The following is a 13,965-nucleotide window of genomic DNA, read 5'->3' as shown; positions in this document are numbered from 1 at the left end:
CTCCTGTTTTATTAACCCTTACAGGAATCACTAAATGGCAATTTAATTGATTGTTTAAATGGTAATTTTGCTACCTCGTGTTGAACTCCTTAGAAAAACTAAGATAGCAAGTGCTTCAAGAGAGACCTTTGCACATGCTGCTTTTGCAAAAGCCTCTCTTGAAGCACTTGCATTTTAGTTTTTCCAATGCATGGTGTTACTGTTATTCAAGGAAACACATACTTAGTATTGTGCTCTGGTAGGAAAGAAAGGTGAAACTTGATATGGGAAGCAATTGTAATTATTCAAGAAAATGGTTAGAAAAATAAATAAAAACAATGACAAATTTAGCAATGTACAATTTCTCTGAACTAATACAATGCATTTACAGTATGATCATTATCAAACTTCATCAAAGTGCAGTTCCTTTCCAAAGTTCATCATTGTCTTATAATGGAAATAATACATTCCTAAGAAAGCAATTGTGGGGGTGGGGGGGGGGTCTGAGGATGGTGAATAAAGTACAAACCTTTACTTTGCAGCCTGATTATTAGCCCAATACAACAGATGCATTGCATACATCTATATATTTGTAGCCTTATGCTGTGTTATTACACTGCACTCTGCCTCTACTGTATTATTGAAGAACATTTGTATTCATGAAAAGGATAGGAGACCATGCAACTGCATACTAAGTCTGCACTCAATCAATCTATTGTTGGCAAAGCCATAGAAGATTATGACTGCAACTGTAGCCTCAGATAAACCAGATAAAGCATTGACTTGATCCTGAGGTATTACCGTGGATTCCCCTTCCTACCAGGCCCCTTTACTTGGGACTCCCTTGCTAGATCTAATAATAACTTACAGCAATGGGTCGGGGGGCGGGGCCGTGTTTCGTCATGGAGGCAGGAGGAAAACAGAACAGCGCCTGGCCGATCTACATTCAAAGCAGGAATCAAAACAAGAAACGGACACGCCTTCTTCGTAGGTTACCTTTGCTGTCACAACTGCAGAAATCTAGATGGTGATATAGCTGCAAAAACAGTACCACCTGCAACCAAGAAGAGAGTATCCGTTAATTTGAAGTGGGATTCAAATGGAACCCGCAGAAATGTCAGACAGTCGATTATAGTTTGAAATTATTCATATCAGGATCAGTAAAATGCCCAACCAGAAAAGCAACAAGGGGAAGAGAAATAAACGCACTAATAGTAGTGGAGATGAGCAAGAAAATGGAGCCAGTGCTGCCGCAACAGTGGGAGCCCCAGGGGTAACAACCTTATTGGGTGCTACAGCTGCACCGTTACACGAGCATACAAGTGGTAAGTGTGAAATTGTGTCAAAACATGCGTGACAAGTTATTGCAATGGATTTTATTGCATACGCACTAGACGACAAGCTTACGTTGCTTCACATTTCATTGTTGTCATCGACTGTACCTAACTCACGTGTTATTTCTTTATTGGCAACGAGCATTATACATTGGTAATTTAATGATGCGTTGACATGGAGCTCCATGCACTGCCATATCACGACGCACACATCCAGCCTAGTCTCTTAGACTAGAGTAACATAATAAACGTATATCCGGGAAACGGCAATGAGTACGTTAAGTTACCTTTGGTAACCGCCCTACATAAGACCGAATGTTATTTTAGGCGGTACACGAAAGTAAAGTGATTGGTCGGGGTGGATGGGTGAGCCTATAACGCAAACATGTAGCAACTCAAAGTTGCGTGTTTGAATCTCATCACAGACTATTTTAACTAATTAGCAACTTTGTAACTGCTTAGCTAACCCTAACCTAAACGTCTAACAACCCAAAGGTTACGTGTTCAAATATCATCATGGCAACTTTAGCATTTGAGCTAATTAGCTTTGCAACTACTTACTACTTTTTAGCTACTTTGCAACTACTGAGCATGTTAGCTAACCCTTCCCATAACCCTTAGCCTAGTTAACGTTATCCATTTAGCCACAGCAAATTGGAATTTGTAACATACTATACACCTCTCAAATTCGTAACATATTGAACAAATTGCAATTTGTAATATATACGAATTGTAATTCATAACATAATTTTAAATGGTTGACGGACATTCACAAATCATACTAATTGGAGTGTCCTGGATTTACATTTGTCTTAGTATGAAATGTTTCGTATCGTATGCATTAATTTGTGGATGTCTATCATCCAGTTGGTATTGTATGTCACAAATTGAAATTCGTACAATATGTCACAAATTTGCTAAATGTATAATATTTTACGAATTCCAATAGTTTTTGGCTAACGGCAGCTAGGTGGCTATGTGTCTAACAGTACGTTATGAGTTAGATGGAAGGGTTAGTTAACATGCTATGTAGTTGAAAATAGCTAAAAAGTAGTGAGTAGTTGCTAAAGTTGTCTGTGATTAGATTCGAATATGCAACATTTGGGTTGGTAGACATTCGCATTATACGTCTACCCGCGACGAGCCAACCTACTTTCATTTTTGCCTTAAGTAACCTTCTGTCTCATGTACCCATACCAAACGTAACATATTGTACACTTTTACTGTACTGGATTTACATTTACTATGTGATGTCCAGTCTGAGACCAGGCTGATCTAGAACCTGTTCCAGCTATAACCCTTTTGTGTTACATGTAGAACTGTTTTGGGTTCAAAGTAGAGCCCTTTCCACAGTGGGTTCTACATGGAACCCGAAAGGGGTGTAACAGTGCTACTTCCGTCCCTCTCCTCGCCCCTACCTGGGCTCTAACCAAGGACCCTCTGCACACATCAACAACAGTTACCCTCGAAGGATGGTTACCTATCGCTCCACAAAAGCCGCAGAGCAAGGGAAACCATTACTCCAAGTCTCAGAGCGAGTGACGTCACCGATTGAAACGCTATTAGCGAGCACCCCGCTAACCAGCTAGCCATTTCACACCGGTTACACCTGGAACCAAAAACTGTTCTCCTATGGGGACAGCCAAAGAACCCTTTTCGAACCCTTTTTTCTATGAGTGTAGTGCTTCTTTAATTACTTCATTAAAGGTCTCCCCTGAATCGTTGAAGGCCACATTTTAATTAAATATATTCATTGGACTACTTTCCCACTCACTTGGCTGTACTGATGGGTTTCCCTGTCTGATGTGTATTCAGATGGCCTTTCTCAGTGATCCATGCTCAGTGATGATGGCTCTTATGTTGCAAAGTAACACAGATACCATTAGCATTCTTCTTATTTTTGAATGTTCACACAGTCCATTACTGTTTAATGTTAAGTTCCAGACAGGCTCTGCATTGATGTTTCAGTCCTGAATCGTTCACTAACAGCATGGAATATTTTCAACATTGCATTCACAGGAGTTAGTCTTTACAGCGTGAATTAAAATCTATTATGTTTAATATCATTTTGTTCTGTGATATGTCCAAAGTGAATTTTGTGCCTCAAAAGCTCATGTTTGTTTTTATTTTCAAGTCATACTTCGTATGAAGATGTTATAATATATTTTTGAGTGATACAGTAACTCTTTTGTTTTGTGTTCAGCAGAAGCCCCCTGTGCCACCCCTCTTGTGTGCAGTCTGGCCAGAGACATTGACCTTGAGAAGGATGACTATCAACGTGTAGTGTGCAACAGTGATAGCTGCCCCTATGGCAACTGGATGCACTTGCAGTGCTTCTACGAGTGGGAGAGCAGCATCCTGGTCCAGTTCAACTGCATTGGAAGAGCCCGCAGCTGGAACGAGAAGCAGTGCCGGCAGAACATGTGGACTAAGAAGGGATACGACCTGGCCTTCCGCTTCTGCTCCTGCCGCTGTGGCCAGGGCCACCTTAAGAAAGACACAAACTGGTACCAGGTGAAGCGCATGACAGATGTAAAGAAGAAGATCCCTCTGGAGAAGAGCCTGGGGAAGTTGAGCAGCCTAACCGGAGCTGGAGGGGGTGCATGTGGAGGTGGGTTGGATCTGCCTGATGATCCTAAGAGGGGCAAGTTACATGGGGGCAGTAAACTGGCTCACAGAGCAAGTCAGGAGCTGCCTCACCGACAGTCAGTGGATCGGCAGAACTCTCAAGAGAGGGGACACGTAGGGCTGTTCTGTGCAAGCAGCCTGGGGCCCCGCTCACCCTCTGAGTCCCCGGGCCAGTCCCCTCCGTTAGGCTTCTCCTTCTTCTCCCCGCCCGCCTTCGCAGGGCCCCGCAACTCCCGGCACCTGGGGGAGTTCCTGAAGAATGCAGTGCACATGGATAGCCACCGGAAGCACATGCTGGCAAGCGGCATGCTGGGTCGCGGAGGCCACCTGGATCACACCATCTTACCTCTGCCCAGACTCACCCTGGGGGACAACCCAGTGCAGTTCCTGCGAAGGCTGGACCTCACAGAGCTGCTGACCCACATTCCCAGACACAAGCTGAACACCTACCACGTACGTATGGAGGATGATGCCCAGGCGGGCCAGGGAGAGGACCTGAGGAGGTACATCCTGTCGGCTCTGAGCGCCAGCCACAGGAACATGGTCAACTGTGCCCTGTGCCACCGCACCCTGCCTGTCTTTGAGCAGTTCCCCCTGGTGGACGGGACCCTGTTCCTGAGCCCCGCTAGACATGATGAGATCGAGTACGATGTGCCGTGCCACCTGCAAGGTATGCCTGCGGAACAATGTCTGTCTCTGAGGAACTGAATTTGAAACAATTAAGCTATCAGGTTCAGCAGACAGCCAAAACATTGCACATGCCTCATAAGTATGTTGTGATAGGCTACAAACTCAAACATTGCTAATGGAAAATGGCATCATTCTTGTTTGATATTCTGTGGACATATTTTCCCACAAACAGTCTCAGGAAACCTGTAATTACAACATTGAAAATGATTGCCTTGGTTCCGAGCTTCCTGCTGAGGTAGAAAAAATGTGTACAGTGAAAAGTTTGAGCTTACTGTTGACAGCTGATAAGGTTTCAGGAGCTACAGTATGTGGCTGCAAGCAAATTATTTGGACTCAAAAGGTGTATGGTGGGACAGACAAAGGTCTTCAGAATAACAATTTTCATAATTTGTTGTTCTGGTCTGCATATAGGGTGTTTTCTCTTGCATATATTTAAGATGAGAACACACCATAATAAACTTGGCACAATACAATTAATGACTTTAATTGAGAAGTAAATGAAATGATTATGCCACATGAATGTGATCAAGCATATCATACATATCAATCAAGTCAATCTATCCAATTTTCCACGAGCAGCTTGGTAGCTATTCACCACATGGATATGAATTAAAACTGGATGGATGATGTTGCTTTGATCTTCAGGCTTTGATATGCATGATTAATATGCGTTACAGTGAAATCCTTTCATGCATGTATTTTTCACGCTGTAGGGCTTATTGTAGATTCTATTAAATAACACTATTGTCTCTCTTGTGAAGGGAGGCTGATGCACCTGTATGCAATCTGTGTCGACTGTCTGGAGGGAGTCCACAAAATTGTATGTATCAAGTGCAAGTCCAGGTGGGATGGGAGCTGGCACCAGTTGGGGACAATGTACACCTATGATATACTGGCTGCGATGCCATGTTGTCAGGTGAGTAGGCCATCACATCGTTTTCTTCTCATGAGGAGTTTGAAATTCATTTTGGGGTCAGTATCTGCATGGTCAAGGGTCGTCATTCGGACATGGCAGGCTGCCATAAAGTAACTTCATGGGCCATAGTCCGAGCAAAATGGAGGTTGTGTTGTGGCTAGATCTCTTGCTATCAATTAGTCTCATTGTCATTATGAATGGCAAAGTCAACTACTGCAGATCCATAGCCATTTCCTCTCTTTGTGCCCTTAGGCCCGTCTGAACTGCAAGCACTGTGGTAAGCCGGTCATAGATGTCAGGGTGGGGATGCAGTACTTCTCAGAGTACAGCAACGTGCAGCAGTGCCCCCACTGTGGGAACCTCGACTACCACTTTGTCAAGCCATTCTCCTCCTTCAAAGTCTTGGAAGCTTATTGACAAATGTTGTGCATGAATGCTAGTGCTGTTTCTCTTGTTACATTTTTTTTTAACTAGGCAACTTAATTTTGAGCCTTGAATACTTTTTTCTGGGATTCAGTTATTGTTTTCTCTTTTTTAATGTATAGAAAGAATATGACTCCACTGAAAAGTTCCAAGACAACATCTACATGATATCAGAAAAAAATTATATTCATAAGACCTTAAACGGTTTGGAGCTGTCTGGCACTTAAAAAGGCGAACAACACATATACTGTGACAAGTGAATGTATCTGTAGGTCAAATTGCATTTTTACAAAAAATCTCTAATAAAGGAGAGAAAGAAATGTTACATGTTCTCGTTCGTCATAATTGGCAAATAGCAGAGACCCCCCCCCCCGTACTGTAAAAATAATTGCACAGCCTCTCATTGAATTCACTCACTCAAAATAATGTTTAAGATCACAAATAACAATAACTGTAGCAACCCTGTGTTTATAAACATCGATATTGACTTTACTACTTAAGCATGCCTTTGTGGCACAGTCGATGCGATGCAGGGCTACAGGCCAGAAGGTTGAGGGTTAGGCGAGCACCACGGATGAGCTCACTATTTGAACAAGGAGAGCGATGAAGTGCTGCATCAGATGACTGGCCTCCTCAATCACCTGACCTCAACCCAATTGAGATGGTTGGGGATGAGTTGGACTGCAGAGTGAAGGAAAAGTAGCCAACAAGTGCTCAGCATATGTGGGAACTCCTTCAAGGCTGTTGGAAAAGCATTCCTCATGAAGCTGGCTGAGAGAATGCCACGAGTGTGCAAAGCTGTCATCAAGGCAAAGGGTGGCTACTTTGAAGAATCTCAAATATAAAATATATTTTTAATATAACACTTTCGGTTACTATATGATTCGATGGGTTATTTCATAGTGTTGATGTGCTCACTATTATTCTACAATGTAGAAAATAGTCAAAATAAAGAAAAACCCTGGAATGAGTAGGTGTGTCCAAACTTTTGAGTGGTACTGTATATACTCACCCTAAAGTTACATTATTAGCCAGCAATGTTGCTGGCGCTGGAGAGGCGGCATCCTTCTGATGTACTCAATATGACTGTCCCATGTTCTCCACTGCAACCTGTTGAAGAGGGCTCCCCTGACTGGGGGAAGCCCGGGATCCATTTTTCTGTTGCCATAATGTGAAGAAGCCTCTGTTACATCCTGTTTCATACGAGCAAAATGTGCTTCCTGCACACAATCGGAAAAGGGAAAACCATACAACGGATGCAGAAATGTGGCTCTCTGGTAGTCCACCCATTGGGGTGTTACTGCAGCCCCACCTGGTGCTGAGTCGTATCCCACAGGTGGAGGAGAGGGAACATAGGATCCATGCTGCACCGTCCTCAGGCGTGGGGTTTCCATAGGCTCCAGAGAGGGGGTATAATCCACATGGTAGTAGTACACTGGATACCTCAGAACCATACTCCACTGGACCGCGGGTTGGCAGCGTGACAATTACCCTGTGTGGTCTCTGTGGGCCGCCATACTAAAGGAAAGGGGGATACCTAGTCCACATGTTTTAAGCAGACCACCATAGTGCCTGTGCCCAAGAACACTTAAGGTAACCTGCCTAAATAACAACCGACCCGTAGCACTCACGTCTGTAGCCATGAAGTGCTTTGAAAGGCTGGTCATGGCTCACATCAACACCATCATCCCAGAAACCCTAGACCCACTCCAATTTGCATACCGCCCAACACATCCACAGATGATGCAGTCTCTATTTCACTCCACACTGCCCTTTCCCACCTGGACAAAAGGAACAGCTATGTGAGAATTCTATTAATTGACTACAGATCAGCGTTCAACACCATAGTACCCTCAAAGCTCATCAATAAGCTAAGAACCCTGGGACTAAACACCTCCCTCTGAAACTGGATCCTGGACTTCCTGACGGGCCACCCCCAGGTGGTAAGGGTAGGTAACAACACATCCGCCACGCTGATCCTCAACATGGGCCCCTCAGGGGTGCATGCTCAGCCCCCTCCTGTACTCCCTGTACACTCATGACTGCACGGCCAGGCACGATTCTAACACCATTGTTAGATGGGGGTATAACAACGAGACAGCCTATAGGGAGGAGGTCAGAGACCTGGCCGGGTGGTGCCAGGACAATAACCTCTCCCTCAACGTGATCAAGACAAAGGAGATGATTGAGGACTACAGGAAAAAGAGGACCGAGCACGCCCCCATTCCCATCGACAGAGTTGCATTGGAGCAGGTTGAGAGCTTCAAGTTCCTTGGTGTCAACATCACCAACAAACTAACATGGTCCAAGCACACCATGACAGTCGTGAAGCGGGCACGACAAAACCTATTGCCCCTCAGGAGACTGAAAATATTTGGCATGGGTCCTCAGATCCTCAAAAGGTTCTACAGCTGCATCACTGTTTGGTATGGCAACTGCTCGGCCTCCGACCGCAAGGCACTACAGAGGGTAGTGCGAACAGCCCAGTACATCACTGGGGCCAAGCTTCCTGCCATCCAGGACCTCTATACCAGGCGGTGTCAAAGGAAGGCCCTAAAAATTGTCAAAGACCCTAGTCATAGGCTGTTCTCTCTGCTACCACATGTCAAGCTACCAAGCTCCCCCCCCCTCCCCTCTCCACACCACTCCCACTCTCTGTTGTCATCTATGCATAGTCACTTTAATTAACTCTACCTACATGTACATACTACCTCAACTAACCGGTGCCCCCGCACATTGACTCTGTACCGGCACCCCCCTGTATATGCTGTTATTTTTTACTGCTACTCTTTAATTACTTGTTACTATATTTCTCTTATTCTTATCCAGATTTTTTAAAACTGCCCTGTCGGTTAGGGGCTTGTAATTAAGCATTTCACTGTAAGGTTGAAATACCTGTTGTATTCGGCGCATGTAACTAATAAAATTTTATTTTATTTTGATTTAACCCAACCCCTCTGAATCAGAGAGGTGGGGTGGGCTGCCTCAATTGACATCTACATCATCGGCACCCGGGGTATATTGGCTTGACTGCCTTGCTCAGGGACAGACAAAAGATTTTTACCTTGTCAGCTCAGGGATTCAAACCAGCAACCTTTCAGTTACTCGCCCAACGCTCCTACCCTCCAGGCTACCTGCTGAGGTGTCAGCAAAGGCACAAATCCAGCTTAAAGGACCATGAAAGAGAGAGCACTAAAAAAATTAAAATGTATATCCCCAATTTTCAGTTTCGTCAGGGTGTGTAAATAAAGTTCCCTGTATGTGTTAACTCTTGGGGTGCCTTATTCCCCTCTAACTGGGGGCGGTGTCAGTGGGTCACGGGTCAGCAAATACGTGGAGCCTGGTTGCTCTCTTTCAAGTACACTCATAACAATCTAAGCATTATGATACTTCTATTAGATCAAATAAGCCTCACATATCAAAATAACAATTCATGTTTATCTTGATTAAATTCGACACTCATTGCCCCCCAAACAAAAATTCCTTGCATGCTTAACATAGATAGATTTGGGACAGAGACAGGACTTTTGCTTTGTCTCCCTCTCTCTGCCTGAACCAACTGTCACTGGTTTAAACCATGATAGAGAGGTGGGGGTGTTTGTTTCATTTGGAATAAGCTTTTCTTTTCATATTTACCACTATCAGTACAAAATGGCATTTTAAACAAATAAGAGAATGGTTCAATTAGAGACCCCCCCTTATGTTGCATTTTGGGGAGCTCATGTTTCCTTCTGGGGTTTGAGCCCCCTTTGGCCCCCCGTAATTTGCACACTGAGCAGATGTTTATTTGCATTTATCAAATGGCGTGGCGGTGCACAGTTTGGATGCTAGAATTATATTTTGGACGAACATGTGCAGTTAGCCTTGAAGTAGCCTAATCAGATAAAAACTTTGACTGGTTGTGTTTATGCCACACATAAAAAGGTAATACATTTTATATTTAGGCTATATTGAAGTGTTCTAGGTGAGTGAAAAATAGCTACTTGGATCGGAGAGGAGGCAGTGCAACTTTAATCTTTCCTGAATAACTGGGCATTCAGAAAGTATTTATTGAAATGAAATACAGAAATATCTAATTTACATAAATATTCACACCCCTGAGTCAATACTCTGTTGAACCAACTTTGGCGGCAATTTCAGCTTTGAGTCGTCTTGGGTACTGTATGTCTGTATCAGCTTTGCACATCAGTGGCGTGTATTCATGGATGCTAAGGGAAGGGAAAAATACATGTAAAAAATGTTTGTTTTTTTAAATGCATCTTTCGTCTCTCTGTGTTTCATAATTGTACTTAAAATCGCAAGAGGCGGAATGTATCTCACTGGAGAAAGCACCCGAGCGAGCGAAACAGTGCCCCTCTTTCTCAGTATGTTTAGCCCACTTATCTGATGCTGTCTGGTCTTAAAGAGTATGACATCGTTGCTGCCCGTAGCATTGAATGCAAGGGAGGCGAGAGCATTTCGCCTCCCTTGATCATTTAAAAATAATAATAGCCAATCAGTGTTGGCTAAACTGAGTGAGCTCAAATGTGAATGGTCCTGATACACAAAAAAAAGTGTCATGGGAAGCCAGTTTGGATTTGACTTGACACCAATCACATCACATCAAAAGCAGAATGGAGAGGGGAATAAGGCACCCCAAGAGTTAACACATACAGGAACTTTATTTACACAACTGTTGCATCTCGTAGTTTTTTCTACTTGCACGCACACACAAATCAGCACCATCGACAGCCACATCATATTTAGCTTACTTTGATTCGATTCAATTGTTTTTGGTATCTTGAAGTTGTCACCGTATTAAACTAAGTGCAGGTGATTTGATGATTTTGAAATGTTGCTGGAATAGTGCAGGCAGCACCTGTTTTATTTTCCACTTGTGGTAACTCACCATGTTTCTAAGTCAATGGTTGTTTAGTAGTCCGAAACATTAACTTGCTTGACCATGCTGTAGGTCATGAAACTGTTTGTTACATGCAAAATGCTTTGTGGACTTCACCGGACAGATGTTGCTCTCCGGTATTGTGATGAAACAAAGGTGTGGTGGAATTTATTTTGCCACTGTGTCTTATAATAAAATGTTACCCCTTTTTCATGATTACGATCTTGTCTCATCGCTGCAACTCCCCAACAAGCTCAGGAGAGGCAAAGGTCGAGTCATGCTTCCTTCGAAACATGACCCGCCAAACCACACTTTTTAACACCCACTCGCTTAACCAGGGAGCCAGTTGCACCGTTCAACTGATGACCGAGTCAGCCTGCAGGCGCCTAGCCTGCCACAAGCAGTTGCTAGAGCGCAATGAGCCAAGTAAAGCCCCCCGGGCCAAACCCTCCCCTAACCCAGGTGACGCTGGGCCAATTGTGCGCCGCCCTATGGTACATCCGGTCATGACCAGTTGTGACACAGCCTGGGATCAAACCCAAGTCTGTAGTGATGCCTCAAGCACCGCAGTGCCTTAGACCGCTGCACACTCGGGAGGCCCTACTTTAAAGTATTTTTACGTAAGTACTTTTTACACCACTGATGAATGGTGGAAAGAGGGCAGGAAAGATACAGAAGTTAGACTGGTGGACTATATTGATCTGTGGTATGTGTGCGGAAAAGTATAGTGCATAAGGATGTACCAAAACACTTTTATAGGGAAGGCTCATACAAGGCAAGCAGGTGAGGAAATTTGCCTAGGATGGAATAAATTATGTAGTAAAACCTGCAAATGGTCAAATGTAAACCAGAGAAAAAAGATACCACCCTCCCCTTTGCCCAATTAAAAAAAAATATCTGCAAAGGATGAATGTAAATCAGGGAGAACAAAAAACAACCCTCCCCAAAGCAAAAAAAAAGTTAGACAACTGTTCCCTATTTTAAAATTTAGAATGAGACACCTCTTGCTCCACAGTGACATAGGGTGAATGCCAGGCAGCAGATTGTCAGCCAGCCTGCCAGCTTAGTGGAGTCTGCCACTTGCATAGTCTGTATCCCTATTGAGACCGTGTCTGTGCCTTGATCTTGGTTGGGCAAAACTAAACATGGCGGTGTTCGCTTTAGCAATCTCACTGGAATAAAGACCTCCATTCCTGTCATTATTGAAAGAGATTGTGATGCCTCACATCTCAAAATAGGGCAACTTAATGTTTGATCTCTCACTTCCAAGGCAGTTATAGTCAATGAACTAATCACTAATCATAATCTTGATGTGATTGGCCTGATTGAAACACACTTAAGCTTGATGAATTTACTGTGTTAAATTAGGCCCCTCCTCCTGGTTACAATAGGCGGAGGTGTTGCTAATATTTCTGATAGATAATTTCTTTTTGTCTTTTGAGCTTCTAGTCATGAAATCTATGCAGCCGACTCAATCACTTTTTATAGATACTGTTTACAGGCTTCCTGGGCTGTATACAGCGTTCTTGACTGAGTTCCCTGAATTCCTATCGAACCTTGTAGTCATGGCAGATAATATTCAAATTTTTGGTGACTTTAATATTTGCATGAAAAGTCCACAGACCCACTCCAAAAGGCTTTCAGAAGCAACCTCGATGTACAACATGTCTCCGGACCTACTCACTGCCACAGTCATACCCTGGACCTAGTTTTGTCCCGTGGAATAAATATTGTGGATCTTAATACCTTTCCTCATAATCCTGACCTATTGGACCACCATCTTATTACGTTTGCAATCGTAACAAATAATCTGCATAGACCCCAACCAAGGATAATCAAAAGCCGTCCAAAGATTCCTAGAATTCCTCCACCTATCCAAGGACGTCAGAGTACAAAAATAGGTTAACCACCTAACTGAGGAACTAAAAGTGGCAGTAATAAAACCTCTCTTGAAAAAGCCAAACCTTAACCCAGAAAATGTTTTTTTTTTTAACTATCAGCCTATATCGTATCTCACATTCCTCTCAAATGTTAATAAAAAGCAGCATCTCACTGCCTTCCTGAAGACAAACAATGTATACAAAAGGCTTCAGTCTGGTTTTAGACCCCATCATAGCACTGAGACTGCACTCATGAAGGTGGTAAATTACCTTTTAATGGCGTCAGACCAAAACTCTGCATCTGTCCTTGTGCTCCTAGACCTTAGTGCTGCTTTTGACACCATCAATCACCACATTCTTTTGGGGAGATTGGAAACCCTAATTGGTCTACATGGACAAGTTCTGGCCTGGTTTAGATCTTATATGTCGGAAAGATATCAGCTTGTCTCTATGGATGGTATGTCCTCTGACAAATCAATTGTAAGTTTCGGTGTTTCTCAAGGTTTCGTTTTAGGACCACTATTGTTTTTACATCTTGGTGATGTCATTTTCACTTGGTGAAAGTTAACATAATGTTAACTTTCACTACTATGCGGATGATACACAGCTGTACATTTCTATGAAACAACCAGGGGCGGAAAAACCTTGGATCACTGTTACTCTAACTTCCGCGACGCATATAAGGCCCTGCCCCGCCCACCTTTCTGAAAAGCTGACCAGGACTCCATTTTGCTGATACCTGCCTACAGACAAAAGCTAAAAAAAGAAGCTCCCACGCTGAGGTCTGTCCAACGCTGGTCCGACCAAGCTGACTCCACACTCAAAGACTGCTTCCATCACGTGGACTGGGACATGTTTCGTATTGCGTCAAATAACAACATTGACGAATACGCTGATTCGGTGTGCGAGTTCATTAGAACGTGCATTGAAGATGTCTTTCCCATAGCAACGATTAAAACATTCCCTAACCAGAAACCTTGGATTGATGGCAGCATTCGCGTGAAACTGAAAGCGCGAACCACTGCTTTCAATCAGGGCAAGGTGTCTGGTAACATGACTGAATACAAACAATGCAGCTATTCCCTCCGTAAGGCTATCAAACAAGCTAAGCGTACAGAGACAAAGTAGAATCCCAATTCAACGGCTCAGACACAAGAGGCATGTGGCAGGGTCTACAGTCAATCACGGACTATAGGAAGAAATCCAGCCCAGTCACGGACCAGGATGTCTTGCTCC

General features: G+C 43.6%; 1 protein-coding gene across 2 annotated transcripts; it reads left to right on the top strand.

Moving 5' to 3' along the window:
- Positions 1–924: 924 nt before the first annotated feature.
- Positions 925–6,295, top strand: LOC135505968 (headcase protein homolog). 2 transcript variants are annotated; one of them, XM_064925275.1, is made up of 4 exons: positions 925–1,304; positions 3,520–4,611; positions 5,393–5,547; positions 5,800–6,295. In XM_064925275.1, exons 1-4 carry the CDS (start codon positions 1,145–1,147, stop codon positions 5,962–5,964), a joined length of 1,572 nt encoding a protein of 523 aa, XP_064781347.1. In that variant the 5' UTR covers positions 925–1,144; the 3' UTR covers positions 5,965–6,295. The 2 variants fall into 2 exon arrangements, with proteins under 2 accessions (XP_064781347.1, XP_064781346.1); XM_064925274.1 differs by having other exon boundaries at positions 3,517–4,611.
- Positions 6,296–13,965: the final 7,670 nt, after the last annotated feature.

This window comes from Oncorhynchus masou, chromosome 19 (assembly GCF_036934945.1).
Source record: "Oncorhynchus masou masou isolate Uvic2021 chromosome 19, UVic_Omas_1.1, whole genome shotgun sequence".
Taxonomy (NCBI): domain Eukaryota; kingdom Metazoa; phylum Chordata; class Actinopteri; order Salmoniformes; family Salmonidae; genus Oncorhynchus; species Oncorhynchus masou.
The sequence above is the reverse complement of the archived record's forward strand: the minus strand, read 5'-3'. Positions and strand labels throughout refer to the sequence as shown.